At 55.3% G+C, this 23,452-nt stretch overlaps 8 protein-coding genes across 8 annotated transcripts; 5 read left to right on the forward strand and 3 right to left on the reverse strand.

Moving 5' to 3' along the window:
• The first annotated feature begins 122 nt into the window (after positions 1-122).
• KVR01_011033 (uncharacterized protein) lies at positions 123-2,013 on the forward strand. Its single transcript, XM_044781987.1, has 4 exons — positions 123-260; positions 335-405; positions 498-1,595; positions 1,668-2,013. The coding sequence occupies exons 1-4, from the start codon at positions 239-241 to the stop codon at positions 1,896-1,898; spliced, it is 1,422 nt and encodes a 473-aa protein (XP_044640180.1). The 5' UTR covers positions 123-238; the 3' UTR covers positions 1,899-2,013.
• Positions 2,014-2,395: 382 nt separating this feature from the next.
• On the forward strand, positions 2,396-4,190 carry KVR01_011035 (uncharacterized protein). Its single transcript, XM_044794104.1, has one exon. The coding sequence runs from the start codon at positions 2,518-2,520 to the stop codon at positions 4,105-4,107; it is 1,590 nt and encodes a 529-aa protein (XP_044640182.1). The 5' UTR covers positions 2,396-2,517; the 3' UTR covers positions 4,108-4,190.
• A 299-nt stretch (positions 4,191-4,489) lies between these two features.
• On the reverse strand, positions 4,490-6,818 carry KVR01_010909 (uncharacterized protein; the record flags this gene model as incomplete). The annotated part of the gene is made up of 1 exon (XM_044783726.1): positions 4,490-6,818. The coding sequence occupies one exon, from the start codon at positions 6,816-6,818 to the stop codon at positions 4,662-4,664; it is 2,157 nt and encodes a 718-aa protein (XP_044640056.1). The 3' UTR covers positions 4,490-4,661.
• A 3,624-nt stretch (positions 6,819-10,442) lies between these two features.
• KVR01_010955 (uncharacterized protein) lies at positions 10,443-10,724 on the forward strand (the record flags this gene model as incomplete). The annotated part of the gene is made up of 1 exon (XM_044786282.1): positions 10,443-10,724. One exon carries the CDS (start codon positions 10,443-10,445, stop codon positions 10,722-10,724), a length of 282 nt encoding a protein of 93 aa, XP_044640102.1.
• A 383-nt stretch (positions 10,725-11,107) lies between these two features.
• Positions 11,108-11,902, reverse strand: KVR01_010748 (uncharacterized protein; the record flags this gene model as incomplete). Its single annotated transcript, XM_044792404.1, has 1 exon — positions 11,108-11,902. The coding sequence occupies one exon, from the start codon at positions 11,900-11,902 to the stop codon at positions 11,108-11,110; it is 795 nt and encodes a 264-aa protein (XP_044639895.1).
• A 681-nt stretch (positions 11,903-12,583) lies between these two features.
• On the forward strand, positions 12,584-13,815 carry KVR01_011040 (amphiphysin-like protein RVS161; the record flags this gene model as incomplete). Its single annotated transcript, XM_044793511.1, has 7 exons — positions 12,584-12,596; positions 12,687-12,737; positions 12,816-12,861; positions 12,931-13,004; positions 13,076-13,223; positions 13,301-13,359; positions 13,421-13,815. The coding sequence occupies 7 exons, from the start codon at positions 12,584-12,586 to the stop codon at positions 13,813-13,815; spliced, it is 786 nt and encodes a 261-aa protein (XP_044640187.1).
• A 3,901-nt stretch (positions 13,816-17,716) lies between these two features.
• On the forward strand, positions 17,717-19,868 carry KVR01_010987 (uncharacterized protein). The gene is made up of 3 exons (XM_044787484.1): positions 17,717-18,658; positions 18,796-19,237; positions 19,300-19,868. Exons 1-3 carry the CDS (start codon positions 18,427-18,429, stop codon positions 19,814-19,816), a joined length of 1,191 nt encoding a protein of 396 aa, XP_044640134.1. The 5' UTR covers positions 17,717-18,426; the 3' UTR covers positions 19,817-19,868.
• Positions 19,869-21,909: 2,041 nt separating this feature from the next.
• On the reverse strand, positions 21,910-23,254 carry KVR01_010892 (uncharacterized protein). Its single transcript, XM_044793334.1, has 2 exons — positions 22,914-23,254; positions 21,910-22,834 (listed from the first exon to the last, which is right to left on the reverse strand). Exons 1-2 carry the CDS (start codon positions 23,002-23,004, stop codon positions 22,038-22,040), a joined length of 888 nt encoding a protein of 295 aa, XP_044640039.1. The 5' UTR covers positions 23,005-23,254; the 3' UTR covers positions 21,910-22,037.
• Positions 23,255-23,452: the final 198 nt, after the last annotated feature.

Below are 23,452 nucleotides of genomic sequence, written 5' to 3' on the forward strand. Positions count from 1 at the left end.
CTAGGTACTTGTCTGCCTGGTACCTGGGTAAGTAGGTCTCGCTAAGTTAGACTGCAATTGAACCATTGATGCGGGCCCAAAGCTGCCCGCGCCCGACCCCACCATGCCACTGCGCGCATCATGACTGGGAAGCCCCTCCACACTTCTTTCCTCCTCCGTGCCTAGAAACCAGCAATTCCCCCCTGGAACCCCAGCCTGGCCTCGTGGGAGCTTGTTGGAGCTCATCTGTTCTCGCAGGATGGAATACGACACCAAGACACGTATGTTCTGGCACTCCTTTGCCTCAGGCGACAACTCCTCGGTGCCAAGATTGACCAGCTTCCAACCCGTACAGCCGCCTACTCGACAGGGGACAAGACCTCGTTTGGGTGGACCACGGCAAGAGATAGGTGGCCTGTCATCATCGTCTGTCCCACCCCACCCTCCGTCTCTCTCTCCTGCCCTTTATATCCACGGATGAGCCACCGCAAGCTGACTCCTCTCGCCCCGAGCGGCAGACCCAAGCTATCGACGACGTGTACCGGACCACCTCCCAGAGCAAGGACCCAGCCACCACCCAAGAGGGGAAGAAGATCGTTGACGAGCTCGCCCGCCTGAAGTATGAGGTCCAGCACGACCGCAAGCTGACCCCCATACGGGACGATGGCTTCCCCGACGTCGACATCTACAACAAGGAGCTGGAGCAGCTGGGCAACCCGAGCTGGCTCAACGTCAACTGGCTATACTGCGAGTGCTACCTCTTCAGGCGCATAAGCACGTCCTTTGCCCTCTCCGAACACTGGAAGACCTACGACGTCTTCGCCCGCCAGAAGATTAGGACATTCCGCTCCTCCCGCCCCGCCGTCCTCGAGCTTGCCGCCCGCTACAAGAACCTGCTCAGGCAGGTCGAGGAGGGACGCGGGGAGCCGGCGGATGAGGAGGCAGAGAAGATCTTGTTCCTGGAAATGTGCGAGATCTGCCTATGGGGAAACGCCACCGATCTGTCACTCCTGACCAACCTCACCTACGAGGACATCCAGAAGCTGCAGGGATCCGAGGCCAGGAAGAACGCCGAAAAGAACATCCTCGTCAACGACCTGCCTGCTGTCTACGATTTGCTCAGGAAGGCCAAGGCCGAGGGCCAGAAGGAGCGAAGAGTAGACATCGTCCTGGACAATGCTGGATTCGAGCTTTTTGTCGACCTGATCCTTGCCGGGTATCTGCTGTCCTCGGGTCTGGCTACGCACGTGGTCCTGCACCCCAAAGACATCCCCTGGTTTGTATCCGACGTCCTGCCCAGCGACTTTGCCGAGCTGCTCAATGCCCTTGCAAGCCCCAGGAAGTTCTACGAGACACCGTCAGAGGACGAGGTGCTTCAGAACAAGACCCCAGAGCCGCTCGCGGATAAGGAAGCCGAGGACCTGTCTTTCTTGTTCCAGAACTGGAGCCAGCTCTATGCTGAAGGGCAGGTCATTCTGCGGCCAAATCGCTTCTGGACACACCCGGGCAGTTTCTGGAGGCTGCCGAACGTGGCCAAGGAACTTTACGAGGACCTCAAGACGAGCCATGTCATCATCTTCAAGGGCGACCTAAACTACAGGAAGCTCACCGGCGATGTGGGTTCCCCTTGCCTACCACGATTGCCTCGTGCTTCATTCACCCACTGGGTTTGCTGACTCTTTCTGTAGGCACAATGGGATGCCTCGACGCCCTTCACCGAGGCAATTGGTCCATTGGGGCCCGGATCGGGGCTCAACGTGCTGGCCCTGCGGACCTGCAAGGCGGACGTCGTTGTGGGTCTGCCTCCTGGCAAGGACGAGGAGCTGCGCGCGATGGACGGGGGAGGAGGTGATTCGGGCGCGCGGAAGTGGGCATGGAACGGCAAATGGGCCGTGGTTTCCTTCTCATCTGGAAAGTGAGACTGCCCATTAATGGGCCTCCCCCCCCCTTTATCCTGGGTCGCCCACAGCAGCCCAAGCTTAGATAGAGCTGGTACATGAAGACAAATAGAAAAAAGCCCATGCATTGGTCTTGAACGGGTGACGGAAGGGTCCTGGAGGGTCCCCCGTGAAGCTGAGGGCGCTGTTATCGTCCTTCAAATCACCATCCATATCACGTAAATGCAACAGTAGTGCCCAACAATGCAGATGGGTGAATCTGCATCCGGTTTCGCCTGAGCCGGCCAATGGAAATGCAAGGGGCAAAAAAAGGGGAGCATCGGCGCTTTTGTCTGGCGTCCCCAGCCAGCCCAGCAAGCCCAGCTAACATCACCCAAGCCGCTAGAAGGCCCCTGGCAAGGTCCAGAAGCTCGGCATATCTCCAATTTCAAGCACGTTATATTCTGTGGCGGTTAAGACGAGGGGTTATCTGGGCTCTCGGGTGATGCCGTTGACATAGAAATGCGGCTGATAAGTAGCAAGCTTAATACCTTTCTCTGCCTTGGCCGGAGGTACATGTATGGGCTTATTCCCAGTTCTCTCGATGTCCGTCTTGGTGCAGTGCTAGAGAGCATCTTCGATCCCGTCCTCACAGCCCAAGATGAGCTCCCCCGAGCAGCCGGACAAGAAGGAGGCGGCCGTCTTCGGAGACCCGGTTGCCGTCGACGGCACAACCATAAGCCATGACCCAGACGTCCTGGTCAACGCGTCAGGCCACGCCCAGGAGCTCTCGCGCCGTTTCAACCTGCTCTCGCTCGCCGGCGTGGGCATCACGGTGGGAAACGTGTGGCCGGCAATCGGCGGCACCATCCTGGTGGCGATATCCAACGGAGGCCCGCCCGGTGTGCTGTATGAGTTCATCGTCGTCTCCTTCTTCTACTTCATGGTCGCCGCCAGCCTGGCCGAGCTGGTCTCTGCGATCCCCAGCTCGAGCGGCGTTTACCACTGGGCATCCATCACGCCGGGGCCCAAGTACGGGCGCGCCGTGGGCTTCTTTGCGGGCTGGTGGAACTACCTTGCCTGGACGATGGGTGCAGCCAGCATGGCGGCTATCTTTGGCAACACCATCGTGCAGATGTACGCCGTCAACCATCCTGCATTCGTCGCGCAGCCGTGGCATGTGTTTGTGGTATACGTCATCTCCGCCTGGCTCGGGTGTGCTGCCGTGTGCCTGGCCAACTCGGCGATGCCGCACCTGAACAAGATCGGAATCTTCACCATCCTGGCCGGCTTCCTCATCACCGTCGTCGTCGTGGCGGCCATGCCCGGACACGACGGCCGCCCACCGCACGCCACCAGCGAGTTCGTCTGGAAGCAGTGGACCCAGGCTCTGGGCTACCCCGACGGCTTCGTGTTCGTCGCGGGCATGCTCAACGGCGCCTACAGCATCGGCGCCGTCGACGTCATCACGCACCTCGCCGAGGAGATCCCAAACCCGCAGAGGAACGTCCCCATAGGGATGGCCTTGCAGCTGAGCATCGGCTTCACCACCGGGTTCTGCTACCTCGTCGCCATCATGTATGCGATCAGCGACCTTAGCCTGGTGGCAGAGTCGGCCTACCCCATAGCAAAGATCTACGAGCAAGCCACGGGGAGCGCGGCGGGGGCAAGTGGGATGCTGGCACTGATCATGATAAACATTGGGCTGTGCGTTGTCGGCCTGTTCATCACGACCGGGCGCACACTTTGGACCTTGGCCCGGGACGGCGCCGCCCCCTTTCCCGGTTTCCTCGGCAAGGTGGATCACAGGTTGGACATGCCCCGGAACTCGACCTTGACAACGGCTGTGCTCGTCACGATCCTCGGCTGTATCTACGTCGGCAGCACCACGGCGTTCAATGCGCTGATTGGGTCGACGAGCCTATTCTTCTCCAGCTCATACATCGCCGTTCTTCTTCCGCACCTCATCACGCGCAGGAAGGGGATCACGTACGGCCCCTTCAGGATGAGAGGGTGGGTTGGCTTCCTGGTGAACGGCCTGGCTTGTGCGTATTTGATGGTGTGGTTTGTGATATACTCTTTTCCGTACTTCCTGCCCGTCGACGCGCAGAGCATGAACTATGCGTGCCTCATTTGGGGAGGGCTGACAACTATTGTCGGACTGTGGTGGTTATTTGGCGCCAGGAAGGGATACGAAGGCCCTCAGACGACTGGCGGTCTGCTCGAGGCGGAGAAGGTTTCTGGTAGCTAGGAGCATTTAACCTGCAGAGTTCCCAATGGTCAGCAAATATGATGGATAGTTATGTAGAAAGCGACACATGAATACACTTCGAATATATAAATCGGCATGCTTTCCGCAAAACGCGGCTATTTGTCCTTGGGCTACTTGTGTCGACGATCAGCGGCGCCGTTGTGAGCGACGCCTCCTACCTACGTAGGCTCCACACGTTGTTTGTGCGGCACGAGGCTGAGGCCACGTGCTCACGTATTGTATTCTATGTGCACTGTTATTGGCATTGGGCCTTTTTAAACCCTGGATCTTGAGCGTTTACTGCTGTATGAAGGCGCCATGTACAGTGTCTTCGGACATCTACGGAATAGAAGCGAAAAAAGTGTAAAGGGAAAATATAGTGTGGCTGAAGCTTATTGATATTTTTTTATTTTTGATGCTGGGTCTTGAGCGTTTACCACTGTATGAAGGCGCCACATACATTTTATTTGTATGGTGATCAAAACATTTGAAACGAAACCACCCATCAAGGTATCCCGTAGGCTTTTTGGTTGCGTCTTTAACGTCAAATGATATTATGACATGAAAACCAATTCCCTCTTAGGACCCAAGCCCTTCCAGTCGTGTTCGCTAATGAATCGGCCCTGTGCAGTGACATTGACTCTCTCGGCTCTGCTCCCTTCGATGTCCATGAGCATCAATCGGAACGATTGCCTGTCCGGATTGTGGCCAACAACAATGAACGGGAGATGAGTGCCCTTTCGAGCTACATAAGCGACATTGAGGCATATACTTGTAAGTTGTCGATTCGTGTAAGGATGAATAACCCGATACTCCCGCGACGGACCCACAAAGTCGCCCGGCGGCGCTCGAAGTCTTAGATACGCAAGACTGGTATAGAATGCAATCAGGTTGCTTGACCCGCTTTCCTGACTCTGGAGTAACTCTTGCTTGGACCTGATGGATTCCTCATCGGGAACGAAGTGGCTGCGAAGGTCGGAGTCCATGCTTGCAAGATGCTCACCGCATGAATATGCAGCCAGTCCCTCTTGCCCAAGAAGACTTATGCCCGCAGTGCCGACTTTGTAAAATGCCAGGAGTTTGCTCGTGTTCGCACCGATGCTCAAGGGCTGGATCCCTACATCGGCTTGTTCTCGGCGGTAAATCCAGCCTGTCCATGACCACGAGGGAAAACCTGCCCGGCGCTGAAGGCTAGCATCCCAAAACCAGCATCCGTAGATCACCTCCGGGAACGATTTCTCGGGGACCCCGTGATAAGCATGGCCGATTAAAGGTTCCAGCATGCCGGCGACGCCGGCAAAAGCGTTCTCCATGTCGTCGGTTCTGCTGAGTGTGCGCTGCATGTATTTCTTCACCAATGCTCTGAAGAGTGAGACCGAATCCTCGTCATCTACAGGGGCCCTACCATTAAGCATGGAGGTCAGTGATATCAGCCCCTCTTCCGACCTCGGGCAAGTTTCCTCGGCTTCTAATTGAATGTCCTCTCTCCAGACGGCTGAAGCACATGAGAAGAAGATGACTTCCGGCAATAGGACTAATGTTCTGCGCGAACAAAGCTCTTCCTGAAATGTCCATCCGCGTGTCCTCCACGGTGACATCTCTATTCCGTGCTTGGTGCTCGACGGAAGCCGCATCAAGGACAGCGAGCCAGGCAATTCGTATCGATGATGCTTGTATACCCTGTCCTTCCCAAGTGTGACTCCAGGTAGCCCTTCCGAACAATTATCTCCATCAGCAGCCACGATGGTCATATCGGCATGTCGGTAAATCTCGTGCATCCGGGATATTTGTGCATGACGAGACGCTGCATCGTCTTGCACAATGCACAGTGCGTCGACCCAGATGTAACGGTAGCCAATGTTCTGCACCAAATGTATCGCGTCTCGAATAGTATTAGGTACGTTTACATTTCTCAACTGGCCATCGGACATCCACGTTTCTAGCACTGCTTTCGTTAATGTTGGCTGGGAAACATAGCCCCAAACATAGCTCAGAGCTATGTACGGCACGGGCTTGTTCGAGGCGACTGGAACAAGGCACATCTGATCAGCATCTATGAGAATCAATCCGGGCGGGTATGAGTCCTCGTTCCGCCTAGTGCAGAGGTTGTGCTTGTCTTCGCAACGACGAAGCCAGAGCTTGATTATGTCGACGTCCACACGTTCTGCCACCTCCCTGGCGAAGCCTGGCTTTCCCTTCTGCAACGGAATAAGGACGCAAACATCTTTGGAGTGCTGTCTGTATTCCTTCCTGAGGGACGTGTCTGGGACTAGCTCATAGCTCTGCTCGAAGTCTAACAAGGCTGACGGATCCGATCGAGACTGGCCGCTAGGCTCCTCAGTCAATGGTTGAGACGCTCGTGACGTGGCTGAAAGATATAGATCCGTGCTGAGGAGGCGTCTCCTAGGTCCAACGCTCAAGGCTTTCTCGTCACGCCGGAACTCCTGCAGCCTGATTGCTGACCAACTGTCACGCTTCTCCAGGACGAAGTCGACTTTCTCAATTGAGGTCCACCCAAGCCTGGGCTGCTTGCGCTGGTCAGGGGGCGGCACGTGGTTCTTGACTGCTATCTCCTTCTCAGACTGCGTCGCAACCTCAAAATTGTAATAGAGTCGACCTAGGTCAAGCTCTCCAGATGCCGAGAGGTCCTTCATTGAGCTGCACACCACGCAATTCTGCGACCCTTCGTGTTGGGAAAAGATCTGTTTCATCAAAGCCACCGTCTGGGCAAGACTGTCCTGGTCGACGATGGCTTTGGAATCATCCTCTGGAGGTATCAGGTTCCTGCCTTGGTCCCATAGACTTACTCCCGGTGAGTCAGTAGATTTAGTCTCAACAAGGGCAGTAAAGTCCTCGGCTGTACGGCCTGGGCCATCCTTGCCAGAACTGGAGGGCTGCGGTGCTGAGACTGGTACCGAGGGCGGTTGAGAGACAACTGCGTCGTCCTGTGTGATATCTGAGATGGGGAGTCCTTGTCCAAGTATACCATGTGGTTTCGCAATAGAGGGGGCATGTTCTATTTGGCGGTATAGACTGAGGTATAGTCGAGTGAATCGCCTAGTCTGTCGGTCAGTCACATGCAGTATTTCCAAAAGAATGTCTACAGCGTGAAATACAAACATGAGTGTAGATACTTCCTGTTCAAATTGGCCTACGACTCGAACCTCATTTTCTACAAGTTGGCAAAGCGGACATTCGGGTGAAGATTGTGTTTTTCTCCAGGAGTGAACAACTTTCGGCTCCTCTCCGATCGGTTGTAGCTTCTCCCATCGGGTCCGAAGGAGAGCACTGTTGGAGCATGCAGCACATAGCGACATTGTTCAACGCCTGGGTGTTGCAGAGAATCGTCTGGTGTTTTGCATACGAAATGAAAGAGGGAACGTCAGGAGAGGGCCGAACAGTGGATGCCCAGGTGGCCGGGTACCTACTTAAGTAGGTAGTTGTGTGGGGAGTCTCCAGGGCTAATGGTTCAGCCGCACCTGGGCAGCTTGATTCTGGTTAAGGACTGACTGCGCTTGTTGCAGGTACTTAAGTAGGCTTGACGGCTCAGCTGTCCAGTCTGCTCATGGGCAAGCTCAATGCCACGTGACCACTTCCTGACTACCTAGGTACCTACTTAAGTAGGTATGTATTTACAGCTCGCCGGGAATGCACATTTGCAGTTGAGGTTTTGCTTTCAAGTGCTGGTGTAAATCGTTCCAAGTTTCCGTAGCTTGAGAACGAATAATGTCAATATTACCGTTGTATCAATAGCATTTAAATTAGGTTTGATCAAATTGAATTCACGTCAGTACTACTTTGTAGTACAGATCTCGCCACAGAAGACAAATTTCCCAGGTGATTTGTTTCGACACAGCCGGCCAGACTGTATATGAATCACTTTAAGCTGATTGCTTTATGGCACTGATTGACTTGAGAATTCTTGCGACCTCTCAATAGCTGACCATCAGGTGTGCTCCAAATGCCACAGGGTGTAAGTGGTTTCGTTCTTAGGTGGTTTTGTTCTTAATTTGTCCGTGCACATGTCGAAGGCATACGGTTTCTTTACACAGTGGTAAACTCAAGGGCCCAGCGTTTGAAAAGAAACACAGTGTGAGTCACGGGGTATAAACACTTTCCAAATATCATCCTACAAACCAAAGTAATGAGAAGTGACCTGTCCTCAAAACGAAGTGACGAGAGGCAAGCCGTGACCAGAGACATGGACAAGAATCAGTCAAAATTTTATGCCAACAAAAAAAGTGGCCGGAAGCGTCCGAATTCTTATACCTGCAAAATATTCCTTCAGCATCTCAGTGAAACTGCACTTAAAAAACTTGATGTTACATGGAGCATTATTGTGCAAGAGCATTGAACAGGAATAAGACCCCACAAAGGTGTGGGATTCGGACGTTGGCAAGGACTTGTGCAGCAGCTGGTGAATACATTCATAGGTAATTTCCCTATTCCATCAATGATACTACCCATTCCTGACTGATACGAAGGATACCCTAGGGTAGCCTGATACATCGACGCACAAGGTCGGCTCGACTAGGGGTTCCGTTCAGGACAGTAGCAACCCGACAAGTTCCCATACACTTCATCGAAAGCTTCAAGCACGAGCTTGAAGTGGCACGAAGCATAGCAGCTACGAGTATAAATGGACAATTACCATGTTGATATTCTCGTCCTCGCCTCCAATTTTGCAGGGTGCTTCACCGACAACTGGGATAACCACACCCTGAGAGCACAGACGTGGAAAGATGGGGCTGAAATCACCATTGAGTGGTGCTTCACTAATTGTGCATGGCTTGGTTATCCGTATTACGGCCTCCTGGAATACGGAAAACTATGTGAGAGCACTCTCCCTTCATCACATTTCGAACGCACTTGGCGAGCGCTGACATGGTCAGGCTTCTGTGAATACGAAGTTCCGGGAGCTGCCACTAATTGTTCCAGTCCCTTAAGCTGTACATCATGCTTGGGAGAAGCATCACAGTGCTGTAGCAGCTCGGAACCAATATCCGTCTACCGCGTATCGACAAGCACGACCACAGTCACCATCGCGACAGGGCCCTCGCCTACCCAGTCAAACGCGGCTCCTGCGAATCAGTCACCGAGCCCTAGCTTCTCCGAAACCGAGGCTTCCTCACCACTCACCTCTGATACCAGTGTAGCAACAGTAACGACGCCATCAGTGGGACTATCACAAACAAACACAATATTTCCAGGACCGACAACGTCCATTTCCCCTGCTCCACCGTGGAGCTCGGTGTCACCCTCGATGCCCAGTCACTCGTCTCCATGGCCTGAAATGTCTAATTCTTCAGCCATCGGCTCCACTACAAATTACGGCAATGGTACAGCCGGGTCATCTCAGACAAATATGACACTGCCTACCAGCTCCACCGATATTTCGAGTATCTTCATGTCTTCGTCAGCGATGCCTGGCAGTACGCCACTTGTGTCGGTGTCCACAACTCAGCCAATCTCTGCCACCGTCTCGGGCGAGCATAGCTCACAGACCTACGGTCCAAGTCCGTCCACGATACTCTCTGATCCTGATGCATCTTCATCTTGGACGCAGCCGAACACCCCATTACCTTCCAGCAGCGAGGTCACGAACACCACCAGCTCAGATACCTTGGATGGCCGACTGAACACGGTCATTATTGTTGGGGCTGCGGCAGGAGGCGCTGCGTTGCTTGGATTTATCGTGTTTGGGATTTGGTTTCTGAGGAAGATCAAGAAGAAGCCGGATGACGATGATGATGATAGCTCGATGGTGGGGATGCCTCTGGATGATGAGCTACCCGCAGGCATGGGGAATGGTATACGGCGCGTGAGAGGCAATGACGACTGGAATTGAGAGTTACCTAAGTTCATTGATGTTTTTTTTTTGGGAGGGGGGCCCGGGGGGGGGGGGGGCGGGTTTGGGCGGAGAAGGGAAGAAGGCATCAAATGACTGACAACCTTAGAACTTCCACCTCGGATTTTGGTGATACAAATAGAAGAGACCCCACTCGTGACTAATACATGTACCTGGCCGACGAGGCTCTTGCCCGCAGCGTTTAACTTCCAAGGTTGTCAGTGGTTGGTACCTAGGTACATCAAATCAGCAGGGCAGCGCCACAAAACGGCGACGAGCCCCGCATCGATAACAAGTTCATGTCATGCAACCTTCTCGCCGAGTCAAGTTCGTGATCCCCTCACCTCGATTAGCCTTGAGTTCCGATCGACGTCCCGGCCCGGCCCGCAGCTTTGAAGTGGAAAAAACAGGCCCCACAGGCCGCAGCCACAGACCTCAGCACTCCGCAACGTCCATCATAAAATCCCTACAGCACACTTGGGCAAGCATGGCGGCACCGGTAGCACGCTACAGGCTCATCTTCCACGCGCCGCTCACTGCGGTGGCGGCGTGCAAGCAGGCCATCTTCGCAGCGGGTGCTGGTAGGTACCCGAACTACAGTGAGTGCTCCTTCACGGTGGTGGGCACTGGCCAGTTCAGACCGGGCGACGCTGCGAATCCACACATCGGCAAGGTGGGCGCGCTCGAGGAGGTGCAGGAGGCCAAGGTGGAGACGCTCTGTGTCGGGGAGGAGACGACCAGGAAGGCCGTAGAGGCTTTGAAGAAGTGAGTAGTCTATATCCTATCAATTGATCCTGCTGCAGCTCACCATCCTGGGCCGGCAGGGCACATCCTTACGAAGAGCCATCATATCACGTGTACAAGCTGGAGGACTTCTGAGGACTTCTGAGGACTTTGGATGACTTTGGAGGAGCGACAGGCGAGCCGATTGTGAGCTCCGGACCCAGGTGGGAATTAGCACTCGCATGAGAAAGCACGAGTATGGCATCGTTGGAGCTGGACCTTGACCTAGATAAAATAAGTGTTTCGCATCTACGACAGGGTATCGAATCTATGAAATCCTTGATCACTACAAGCCGTTTTCCAAATCCCAGGCCAATGCTAACGCCGCCGCTAAATAATCAATCGATGAGCCCACCTTCCCCCGGCATCTTATAATGGGTCAACAATGGCTATTGTCGCTGCGTCCGCCAGCTTGTCTACGACCCCGCCAGCGGCCGGTTGCTTGTTGGATGGCCTCTGCTTCGTGGTCTTCCTGGGCTGCTTGTTGCCGGCTGTGGCCTTGGCCGTGGCTGTCTTGCCGGTGCCCTCCCCCTCTGCCCTCCAGGCCTCCTCGATCTCGGCGAGCGCGGCCACAAGCCCAGGACCTGACTTGTCCCAGAGAACATGCTCCTCGTGCTTGGTCCACGGCCTGAGCACAAAGTTGGAGACGGTGGTGGCGTCCCTGGCCTCAGGGCGCCCGATACCGACCGCGATCCGAGACCATCTGGAGTCGCTGTATTGCTCAGGGTTGGTGACGGACTTGATGCTCCTCATGCCGTTGTGGCCGCGGTGGCTCCTCTCCCACTTCTGGACCTTGATGGCGCCCAGGTCCTCCTCCAGGTCGTCGTTGACGATGACCAAGCCCAGCGGCCTCGAGGGGTGCTGCTCGTGGTGGGTGGCTAGGACCTCCTTCCACGCCTTTGCGACCCAGGGCCCGGACACGTTCATGTAGGTCGGACACTGCACGAGGGTGTACTTGTCGCCGGCGGAGGCCTTGGCGGCCTTCTTGCCTATACGCTCGGATGAGAAGGCTGGCTGGCCGTGTGCAAGGTGCAGCTGCTGCTGGACCGCCTGCAGGGCAAGGTGGCCTGCCGAGTGGAGCGTCTTTGTGTGGGGGGCCGGATTCCCGAGGCTGACGACGAGAAAGCGAGGGTTGAAATGTGGCGGTGCGTCCTGTGTCGCCATTGTGGTGTATGTGTGGGAGGGGATTGATAATGAGCCAAGCAGCTGGCGGGCACGAACGACGAGGCCGTGGCAGCTCGAGGCCGGCATTATGTACCTTGGTAGGGACATTCTTCTGGTCGGGGCTGGCGACGGCCGTCTTACTTGTTCAAGTTGTATATTTAGCCCTATTTTGGATGACTCCTTGCCGTGTCTTTTGGCGCGCAGAGAAAGAACAGGCCGGTAGTCCCGGGCTTTGCTAGTGCAATTAGGAGGATGCAGTAAGCAAACCGAGTCGAGTCACCACTTGGCTCTGAGTGCTTGCAGCCACTGGCAAGTGGCTCCTCCTAGTGAGGCTGTGCCCGGTGACGTAGGCGCCTGCCTCTGACTGCCACGGTGCCGTAGTAGTGCGTGCACCCGAGCACAGCCACGGGTTGGGCTCTTGGCTGCCCGCAGCTGCTCCCGACGGACCATCAACACTCTGTCTGGCTCTCTGGGCTGCTTCGGCTGGCGACGACATTCCATTGCGAACACGCCCATATCACCACTCCAACAGCAACATTCGACGCGCGTTATACATCACCTCGGCCCTGAGAATCTCTTAGTCGACTCTAGGAAACAGACACCCCCTCCCCCCTCCCGCCTGACTCCCTGCTCGACCCCTATCCGACTGCTTCAGTTGCTCCCTCCACAACATCGCCCAACATGTCGTGGGCAGGTACGACGCCTCTCCCTCGCCGCCGGCTACGACCCCCGGGCGGGTCCGGGCAGGGGAACAAAGAGCTTACTGACGTGGGCTAAATGGTAGGCTTCAAGAAGAATGTCAACCGCGCGACGACGCAGGTTATGATGAAGACTGGTCCGTCCCATCAACCCACATGCACCCCTCAAACCCCGCCACTCTGGCGCTGATCATTGACGGTGCTATCAACAACAGGCCATGTCGAAAAGACGAATGACCGCGATTACGAAGTGGAGGAACGGTACGAAGCACCCGCCTGTGCACCCATGAGATCATGAATTGCATCTGACACTTCAATGTTGTACCCCAGCCGGTTCCGCACCATGGAGGCTGCATCATTACGGCTGCAGAAGGAAGCCAAGGGATATCTCGACTCTCTCCGAGGTTTGCCCTCCCGCCATCCTCTCCCTCCCAGCCCGGGGAAAAGACACCCGACCCTCTGACCACGCCCACAGCAATGACCGCATCACAAATGCGCATCGCCGAGACCATCGACGCCTTCTACGGGGACGCCGGTGCCAAGGACGGCGTCAGCAGGAGCTACAAGCAGGCCGTGGAAGATCTCGACGCAGAGACAATAAAAGCGCTTGACGGCCCATACCGGTACGACCGCCTGGGTGGAAACAAACACGGCCCGGGAAACAAAAGCTGGCAACGGGCCGCGGCTGACTACAAGGCAGGACAACGGTGCTGGAGCCCATCACGAGATTCTGTGCATACTTCCCCGACGTGAACGAATGTATGACAACCGGGCGCTATCTGCTGGGGGCCTAGCGAGGACTTGCTAACGCTGGCAACAGGTATCAAGAAGCGCAGCCACAAGCTGCTCGACTACGACGCCCTCCGAGCCAAGGTCAAGCGGCTCGTCGACAAGCCCGACAAGGATGTCACCAAGCTGCCCCGGGCCGAGAAGGAGCAGGAGATGGCCCGTGCCGCCTACGAGCAGCTCAACGAGCAGCTCTCCACCGAGCTGCCCCAGCTCATCGACCTTCGCGTCCCTTACCTCGACCCCTCCTTCGAAGCCCTCGTCAAGATCCAGCTGCGCTTCTGCGCAGAGGCATACAGCCGCATGGCTCAGGTCCAGCAATACCTCGACGCCGAGACTAGGGATCAATACGCACAGGGCCAGCTCGACGCCCGCGTCGAGCAGGTTCTGCAGGAGATCAGGGAGTTGAGCATCAGTGGCACAGTCTAGGCCCCTCCGCCGGCGAGCGAATCCTTGGGGGTCTTGTCTGTTGGCGAATGGGCGGCGTACTCGGTTCAATTCTTTTTTTGGGGTTTCTGGTCTCGTCCAACGTGGTGACACCGCGACGGCCATGGAGGCCGGCTGTGTTCTTGGGTTATGGGGCCGCCGTCGCGCCGAAGTAGACCGGCCCGATGGTCTGGCCCGGATGGCTCCCAACCCGTGGGTCTGTACAACGGGTAGCACCACTACACAATGGCATTAGCATCTTCAAACCTTACAAGTAATGTATTCCCAATCACCGGGCTTGTCTCACGCCCGCCAATCGCCTTTGCGTGCTCAACAGATAACAATCCAGCCTCGGGCATAGCACTCGCTCAGCCCCTTCAGGAGAGCAGGCATGGCCAGGCCATTTTGCTGGGCACTAGATTGGTCCCAGGCGCGAAGCCGAGGAACTCAAACCTCGCATGTGGGAGTACAGTACAGCTCTCGTCTTCATCGCTTGCACCCTAGGGCTACCCCGGGGTTTGCCTCCCGGCGGGGATGATGGTGCTCGTGGAACAGGAGCATGCCTGGATCGTTCTGTGGGGCCGCAGGAGCGAGAAGCCATCGCGGTTATCAAGCCCAGCTGCTCGTCACATTCCGTACCCATCCAAGCCAGAAGAGGGGCCCAGGTGCGCCTACGGGATGTTTTCTGGCCAACGGTTCTGGACCGACGTGGTCTCGAGCTTCGGGATGATGCCCTGGCAGGGTAAAAGCCTCGAGCTGCCCATGCACGTTTGTTCACCACGCCCAGTGATGCGCAGATAGGCTCCCTGGCTCCCAGGGCTCGGCGTGAGGCTTATTTACCCCCCCGGGGCTGCGCTTTGACTGCTGGGTTGCATGGCCCCCTTCTCGATCGCAGCCCTTATTTGGACGTGTAGATCCTCGCGTGGCTGGCCGACTGGTGCTTGTGGGTTGGGTATCAAGTGATTAGCGAGAGAGGTGTGTGTGTGTGTGTGTGTGCCGGGGATTGGCACAGATGCGGCATTGTAGCGCGAGCATGGGGAGGCTGAATCATGCAAACTGGCGTTAGCTGTTTCCCCGAGGCGTTTTGCCCGTGTGATTCTTGTTTGGAGTGTTGGTGGTGTAGGTCATTAGGAAAGGGGAACACAGTTTGTTCTACGCAGGCCGGCCCGAGGCTCAAACAGGGAGCAATTGACTGCCTCGGCCTCGAGGCTATTTGTATTACATGGAGCACTTCGCGTGAGCGCATGCGTTGTTGATTCTCGACAAGGCTCCCCCCTCCCCGATATAAGACCTGGCCTATGCAGGCCTCAGGGGTCAAGCCTACGTACGTACTGGCGAGGGCAGCGTGCCGCCGATCTGTTTTATTCCGATCGTCCAAGTCACCGCCCAAACACCACGAAAAAAGACAACGACTGCTGCCGTAGAGACACTATTGATACTTGATGGACCATCAGTATCCACATCCCGCTGTAACCAGTCGACGATGCTGCGTGCCGGCAGGCCGGACACCAAGACACCCGCTTGCTGTCAGTTTTAAGTTCTGCACCGTGATTCTGCAGTCTTGTCACTAAGCCTTGGTACTGTCAGTGATCCGCTGCCGGTTTCCGGTCCGGGTCTTTGACTTTCGGGAGCAGTCCCCGGCTTGAGCATTCAATGATGAGCCATCTCCACATGTTTCTTGCCAACAGGTCGCCCTGTCTCTGGGATGTGATGTGGTTTCGAAGGTAACTCGACAACAGCCCGTGTACCATCCGCGGCACCAGGGATCGTGGGGAGCCCGGGTTCGACGTCAGGAGACTCACAGCAGCAGGCCGCTCGCTGGGCATCCTTCCCCCAGGCAGCGAGCCCAGTGCACAGACGCCAGTGTAGGCCGACTCAGGTCGACAGGAAGGGCCGTTCAGATGTCGGGGCCGACGGCCTTGACCAGCACACGCCTCGCACGGCCCAGACGTGGGCGAAATACTGACAGGCTGACAGACAGACTGACAGCGGTGAGCCGTCCTTGTGCCTGGATGACGCTCGGACTCTTGACGGTTTTCTGTGACTGTTCATTGAGCACTAGTCTCGCTCACCTTTCCACGACTGTGCTAGACCAACCGTTCGTGTGTGCTGCGGCTGCAACGCTTGCGCCCAAGAGGCTAGTTCGTGAAGTAGGTACGGAGCACTTGATAAGTGGGCAGTTAAGTAGACAGTTAAGTAGGTAGGGATGGAGTAGGTAGGGATGGCAAGACATGCAAGACATGGAGAGAGAGACGACCCCCTCCGAGGACCGAGACTGAGCCCCTGACCGGCCGCTGGGCGTCCCTGGCAAGCCTGGCAAGCCTGGCTTCGGTCAAGTGATCGGATTTTGGGGAGGCCTACTCCGTAGACTACATCCTTTTCCACCTAGTCGACGTTTGCCGGGTGCGTCCCGCCCGTCCCGACAAATTGGAACTCTGGCGACACCAAGTCGTCAACCGCCACAGCTCCGCTAGAGGATTCCGGCCCCCGGCTTACTATACAGGCTATACAGGGTCTTCCTATCTCGATAGATGCTCACTATCCCATAGTCAAGATCCGTCTTGGGCCTAGAGGCGCTGCTCACAGATGATGGCGCCTTCAGACTCGAGATTGGGATCTTCTGGGGCGCTGCTTGAAATGCCGCAGACAGCCTGAGGTCAAAACAGTGCTTGCGTGTTCAGCAGCGACGTGTGAGAGGATGGAACGGTACATCCCATTCGCGCATTAAATTTCGATCGCAGCGACTTGGGTATCGGAGAGTTTCTCGGCGGGTCCTGGACGAAATCCCAGTCGAGGTGGAGCAGCTCTGGCGGACGGGCACAGGCAAACAGGGGCATAGCCCCATTAAAGAAAGAATCGCGACACGAGGATCTGCCGGCCCTTGTTCGCCGGGCGGCCGTCCAGCCGTCTTTCTATTCGACGTCCAGACAGCGTAGCACTCGCCCTGGGGACCTATGCAGCGTTCTGTGCAGTAGCACCATGAGACCATGGACGTCTACTGTAATACCTCCGTGGACAGTGAACACGCACTCATGGACGTCCCGAGTGTCCCCGGATCGTCTTGCAGCCCGCGTCTCATTTCCTGCAAGGTAGTTCCATCGTGCCGGAACGAGGGAAGACTTGCCCAGGGGCCGTCGCCCGCAGCTCCAAATCCCCGACGACACAAGTGCGCAGGCCAAGAAAAATGGTTTCCGCTACCACGACACATGGGATTGTGGCTATACCCCCCTCCCTCCCCCCTCCCCACAGAGGGAAAAGCCAGAGAAGGCGGGCACACGAGACAAGCCGCGTCAGACTGCCCATGGGACGACGGATTCCGCGGTACCGAGGGGCTGCCATCTTGATAGTCGTCGTTGTGTTGTGCTGTGGCCGCCTCCCGTCTGTGCCTCTCCTGACAGCTCCGCTACCTACATAGTCAAGGATAGTGTACTGCACTTAAGTAGGCACCAAGATCTGCGCCATGTTGCTTCCCGCTAGGCAAGCCCACAGAGAGACTCGAGCGAATCTTAAAACCTGGGACTATGGACAAGGGCCAACAAGCCAGCGAGCATGGAGCTTCCTTGTAGGGTTTCATGACCGGTGGAAGCCACACAATTTGCGTATAGCACCACCACCTGGGCACCTCCATCACCACCAGTTGACCAGTTGACCAGTCGACCGAGGGGAGTGGCCTTCCGATTGCATTTTACCGGGAAATCCATTCCATTTCAGGTACAGTACTGCGGTGCGTGTACTGTGCAAAGCCCCTACCCCCCCCCCTGCCCTACGCTTCATCGTACCGGATGCTACCCTGGTGTGCTAGCACCACGCGTACTTGTAGTAGCCCTGGTGTCTGCACCGGACCCTTCCATTCATGAGCCAATGGAACTTCTAGGCCACATGCATCATTTCCCTGTGATAAACCCTGGGCTCCAATTCCTCCTCTTTCTTCGTTCGACATTCCCCGTAGCAGCAGAAGCCGCCACTGTTGAGCATCTCACTAGGGTATGGCTGGCTGGGCACCGGTCCGTCAGTGCGATCGATGTCTGCAATAATCCTGCGGGCTAAATCCCCGTCCGGGGGGACTGCCAGGTCTCAACTCTGTTTCGTAGATCTGGTACTCGGGACGAGTGTACTTTGCAAGGGGCCCGGTGGACAATGCCTACCTGGACAGGGTTCAGAAAGAATGGTTGAGAGATGCTTCCCCTGAGTGACCTCGGTACCTCGACATGCCCCCAGCCATTTGTTTGGGCCGCCGCCGCCGGGATGATTTGCGCTTCTAGAGAGAGACTAGCATCGAGGGCTTGTAGGCGTCCTGCATGCAGATGAAATATATCAGCGGGACCCCATCTGGACGTCGTCTGCTTCGGTACTGACCTTTTCCTCGACCATGATCGGACCACCTTCGGGCGAACAACTTTATATTGACCTCGAGTTGCAACCCATCGCAGGGCTGTCCGACTTTTGCCAGACAGACCACCCATCACTTTTATGTGACCTGATATATCTCTGGGGACCATCTACGCTCGGCCGTCGTAGACTTCCGACTCGCGTCAGCAGCTAGCCAGTCGGACGGGTGGACATACGAGAGACAAGGAAACAAACATATTCGGAACTGCGTCACAGCAGCCCACCATGTCGAATATCGGAGGGTCAGGACCCACGAACGTCGACCACTCCCTCGATGGGCAGTCCCAGGTCACCTTCATCGTCTCTATCCTGAGCTTGGCGACCGTCATCTCCACAGCAGTAGTCGTCCTGCGCATTTTCACACGTTCCTGCATCCTACGAACGTTCGGGCCGGACGATGCGGTCATGGGCATAGCGCAGCTTCTCACTATCGGCGCAGCTGTAGCAATCGGGCTCGGTACGTGTTCATCTTTCTATCTAGAGTACTCCAGTGTATCCTACTCCAGACGACAAGATCCACGAAGGATCCTGTCTCGGCCCTGTGTTCCCATTCCGTCACCATGAACGCGTCTTCTGATATCTTTGTCGAACCAGAAGCACAGTGGGGTCTGGGTCGTCACGTCTGGATCATGCTCCCAGAAAATTACACGCCGTACATGAAGGCGTTCTACGCCTCTGTTGTCGTGTACAATGTCGCAACGTGTGTCGTCAAGATGTCAATCCTCCTGCAATACCGCCGCATCTTCACCGGGAGCGTCATGCAGAAGTTGACATTGGCTGCCCTCATCTTTGAGGGCGCCTGGGCAGTCACACTCTCAATTCTGCTGCCGCTGGTTTGCAATCCTGTTGCAAGCTTCTGGGACCCTAAGACCCCGGGGACATGTCTCAACCAGCTAGCCATCTGGTATGTCATGGCATCAATCAACTTGGTCTCGGACTTCGTCATATTCAGCATGCCACTTCCGGTGATCAAAAATTTGCAGCTTCCCAAGAAGCAGAAGATCATGTTGATGGGCGTATTTTGCCTCGGTTTCCTGTAAGTGGCTCGCACCTTGTGGCACGGCTAGCAATCTGGAGGTTTACTGAACATTTCTGCAGAACATGCATTATTTCCATCTATCGAATGAAGACTCTCAAGGTCGCAGGAGAATCGACTGATCCGACCTGGGACAACACCGACGCCGCCGTCTGGTCATTCATCGAGTTATCGATTGGCGTGCTTGCTGCTTGTCTGCCGACACTTCGCCCGCTATTCGCGCTCATCTTGCCACGTTTCTTCAAGTCAACCGTGTCAGGAAGGACAGGACAGTACAACGGGCTCTCTGGAAAGAGCACAGGGAATATGTACAACAGGTCCCGGACTGGTAACACGGCCGTCAAGAGCGTCAATGGGCCATACGTTTACCCATCGGATGGCGACAGCGACACAGACGTGCTGAGGGGGAACGGGAGCCGAGGGTCTGGTGGCGGTCTCGAGCTCCCAATCATGTATAATGTGACGGTGACTGGAGGGAAAAAAGGAATTCGGGAATCTGAGCTGCCAGTTGCACGGAGTGACTCGTTGGCCGGAATCCAGACGACCACTGTCGTCACCCAGAGGGTGGATTCTCTCTAGTTCTTTCTAATGTTTTATCAGATACCACAAAGCAATTTACCACGTTAATCTGACGGCTCTCATGTGCATTGTACAGCGATGTCATGGCGGTGAGGAGAAAAATCAATATGGTTACGCAAGTCTGTTACAAAGGGTGAATCAAAATCAAGACATGCCGGATCAATGTGCGGGAAAAAGGAGCTTCAAGTGCGAGTATTGTTCCTTGAGCCGCCTTGCGCCGCCTTGTTGCTTTTGTCGCTCTTGGCTGGTGTGATCAACACGGTGAGCAATTGGTGGATGGCAACCCTGGGAAATCGTCCGGCCCACTGCAACGGAACGACAAATTGTTCATGTTGCACAGGAAGGCACTGCTCATCAGCCCTGACAGCTCGAAGCCGGGGAGGTCTATGAACGTTAAATGCGCCGAGGCTTTGTATTGGTGGTGCTCTTAACCGAACGTCCGTGGCCGGTTCAAGCTTTTTGGAGGCGTTTTGTGGGTGCCACCCCAGCGCGTTAATAAGTCGCAACAATAGAGCTCAAGTTGGCGGCCACGTGGAACAGTGATACAGTCCGTCAGCCAGCCGGAACTGGGCTTCCAATTGTTCCTCCCTGAGACAAGGAAACTCTGAAAAGTCATGGAGTAGCCCCGGAAGACTTTGACGCCGATACCTACCCAAGTACTTAAGTACGTAATCTCAACCACGCGTAAGGAACTCGGCATCCAAAAAGCACATCCGCTGTCGGATGACGAGTACACGTGTACAAGGAAATGTCACAAACACGGCATGTTTTGGATTCACAGCAAACTTTAACGAGCTAGTTCCTCTCAACATTTTTGCCCCGGCTCAAGAGGTGACAGCGTGCTTAACTTGCACCTTACAGACATGCATTGGGGGTGGCAGTATCAGCCATTATTGGTGGTACCGACAGATCGGCAGACTAGAACTGGCAGCCGATGGGACCCAAAAGAAGAACACCACAGGGCTTGTGAAAACAGCCACAACATGCCAATCCGCGGTTTGTTGCAACCATTGACGGTGGAAACTCTTCTTTCCCTCGCGATTCTTCAAATGAAACCGCACATTACACCCCATTCGGATTTCTCTTACTCTCCGATGCGACGCCATGTACTTACTAGCTGAGACCCGGCATGTGGTGATACATTGTACTGCGGAGAAACACCACTAGACCCAATCCTTCGCCGAAGTAGTCAATGCTTACAGGTCAAGCGCTCGATACCTACTGACCCTGTCAGTTACTACACCACGGGACATACAGGAAGTCGAATAAAGCTTCGAGCTAGTGTCTAAGACTACTGCACGAAGTCCAGGCTTGACCTCGGGTACCATCTTTCCAGATGCTACACGACATTCTCTGGAGTTCAGGGGTTAACTGCGAGTCCTCGGGATAACCGAGGAACCAAAATGGGTCGACATATCTTCCCGTGCATGTGCACTCACTAACGCTCGACCTCAGCTCAGGGTTCGCAAATCTGATGGTTCATAGTTGATCCATCTTCAAATGTCCCCACGCTGTCGGGTCAAATGGTGCATGGGGCGGGCTGCCAGACCTTTATGCCAACCAAAGAAAACATAAAAACATGCCTGTGGTAACATGCACGAGCATTTCCAGGTTTGGCGGGTTTCGACGGCGGCGTGGTCATGGTCCCAGATCGCTCTCCAGTCGCCTTTCACTTGGCTTTGCAATTTCTCAGCCTGAGTGTCGACGCTGCAATACTACTGCCGTGTACACAATTCGGCAATGGATTAATAGTTAAGTGCAGAAGTCTTGCTGAGACGCCACATGCAGTGCGAGAGTGCGTTCTTAGTGAGAAGCCCTGGAGTTCACCGCTTCCTCGTCGCAGGCCAATGAACTATGTACTTGAGTAGCCGAATCCGAGACTGCCGTGATCACCCAGGTGGAATGGGACAGGCCATGAGTCCTTGTGATACTTGCAATCTTCAAGCGATGAATGTAATCCTGAAAGAGGGGGGTTGAAGTCTAACTCGAGGCAACTTTGATCCGCCGATGGCCGATCTCTGAAGCCGAGCAACGTGAAGATCTGTCTCAAGAGAGCGGTGTGTTCACTCTGCCACGCTCAAAGCAATGTAATGCTAGCCGCAGAATACCAAGGTATATACCCTAGGGTAGTCTGTGCCATAGGCATGCACGGTCCAAAAGACAAAAGATTGTTAAAGTCCAATCCATCATTCTATCATCTGCATCAGTCCACGTGAGACTCTCATGACCAAAAATACGACCAAATGTCCACTCCTCCAAAATCGTCCTTATAAGCTCCCGCCTTCTCATCGCCGCCTGCCCCAGCACAAACAAGCAGCGGCATGAAATGCTCGGCACCGTACCTCGGGTGTATGTCATATGCTCTTGGGAACTTTCTCCACTCAGCTAACTTCCTTGCCCTCTCTTGCGAGTCCTTCTCCTGCACAACGTCCGTCAAGACCTTGTTGAACTCGCTGGTCACGGTCTTGATGTGGCCCACGGCCGAAGCGTCGCCGCTCATCAGCGGTCTCATGAGCGCGAAGTCGTGCAAGGACGCGAAGCCGGAACCCACGATTGCCACGTTGGAGTCGCGCAGGGTGGACAGCGCCCGGCCCATGCGGATATGCTCCTCGGGATCCTCGCTCTGGAGCACAGACAGCTGCACTATGGGGACATCCGCAGCCGGATTGATGAGCATGAAGGGGATGAAAACGCCGTGGTCCCAGCCACGCTTCTCGTTGAGCACGGGCTTGAGACCAACATTCTCGAGCGCCTTCTTGACCTCGCCTGCTACCTCGGGCGATCCTGGCGCGGGATATTTCAGTTGATAAGCCTCCCTCGGAAAACCGCCATAGTCATAGTAAAGTGAGTGTGAGCGGCCAGAAGATATGGTTGGTTGAGCTTCCGACCAGTGTGCTGTCACGACCACGATGGCCCGAGGAGCCTCCGGTGTCCCCAACCGGAGGATCTCGGGGACTCTTTTCTTGAGCGACTTGACGATGCTGGCATGGCCTGGGTCTCCTAAGACGGGCATGGGACCTGTGACATACTAGTATCAGACCTCGTACGCGCTAGTGTTCGTTCCCCAAGCAAGGCAAGAATCTGTTGTACAACGTACCTCCGCCATGAGAAACACTGACAACAGCTGCGCGCGTCATTTGTGCTTTTTGTGCTCCAAAAACTGTTTTGGCAAGGGTTGAAATGAACATTAGCTGCTTGGTTTTGGAAACTGATCAAAGCTGAAGTCCAGGCAGCCTTGCGTGGTTCCCACCGTGGACACTTTAATACTCTTGTGTGCTTGAAGGTGAGAGAGTGCTAGTGAATCGTCGCTTTGAATGGAACACTGTCAGACGCCCGATTGGTGAGCGTTTGTCATCAAGAGTTTCACGGGCCGCCTACTGTGCCGCGCTTATACTTGTACTGTGCAGAACACTTTCGTTGGGGGGAGATGAACAGTGCTGTCTCTCTAGCACCTGACTCACTCTCGTGACGGATTAGTACTTTGCAACGATGCCTTGCCTACTTAAGTACAGTAGGCCTAAAAAGTCTCCCCACCTTCAGCCTCAGCATGAAAAGCGACGCCGCCACTTGCCATAGGCGTTGACGTAGTTCTTGTACATAGTAACGTGACACCATGGTATGAGTCGTATGACCGAG

Source organism: Diaporthe batatas, assembly GCF_019321695.1.
Source record: "Diaporthe batatas strain CRI 302-4 chromosome Unknown Contig00014, whole genome shotgun sequence".
Lineage (NCBI taxonomy): Eukaryota > Fungi > Ascomycota > Sordariomycetes > Diaporthales > Diaporthaceae > Diaporthe > Diaporthe batatas.

Excerpts from the sequence above, each read along its gene's own strand:
- KVR01_010892 (XM_044793334.1), bottom strand. The coding sequence starts at position 23,004 with ATGTTCATTTCAACCCTTGCCAAAACAGTTTTTGGAGCACAAAAAGCA. Across the intron at positions 22,835-22,913 it reads CAGTGTTTCTCATGGCGGAG|GTCCCATGCCCGTCTTAGGA; the intron begins GTACGTTGTACA and ends AGTATGTCACAG.
- KVR01_011035 (XM_044794104.1), top strand. The coding sequence starts at position 2,518 with ATGAGCTCCCCCGAGCAGCCGGACAAGAAGGAGGCGGCCGTCTTCGGA.
- KVR01_011033 (XM_044781987.1), top strand. The coding sequence starts at position 239 with ATGGAATACGACACCAAGACAC. Across the intron at positions 261-334 it reads GGAATACGACACCAAGACAC|CCGCCTACTCGACAGGGGAC; the intron begins GTATGTTCTGGC and ends CAACCCGTACAG. Across the intron at positions 406-497 it reads ATAGGTGGCCTGTCATCATC|ACCCAAGCTATCGACGACGT; the intron begins GTCTGTCCCACC and ends CCCGAGCGGCAG.
- KVR01_010987 (XM_044787484.1), top strand. The coding sequence starts at position 18,427 with ATGTCGAATATCGGAGGGTCAGGACCCACGAACGTCGACCACTCCCTC. Across the intron at positions 18,659-18,795 it reads AGCTGTAGCAATCGGGCTCG|AAGCACAGTGGGGTCTGGGT; the intron begins GTACGTGTTCAT and ends TTGTCGAACCAG. Across the intron at positions 19,238-19,299 it reads GTATTTTGCCTCGGTTTCCT|AACATGCATTATTTCCATCT; the intron begins GTAAGTGGCTCG and ends ACATTTCTGCAG.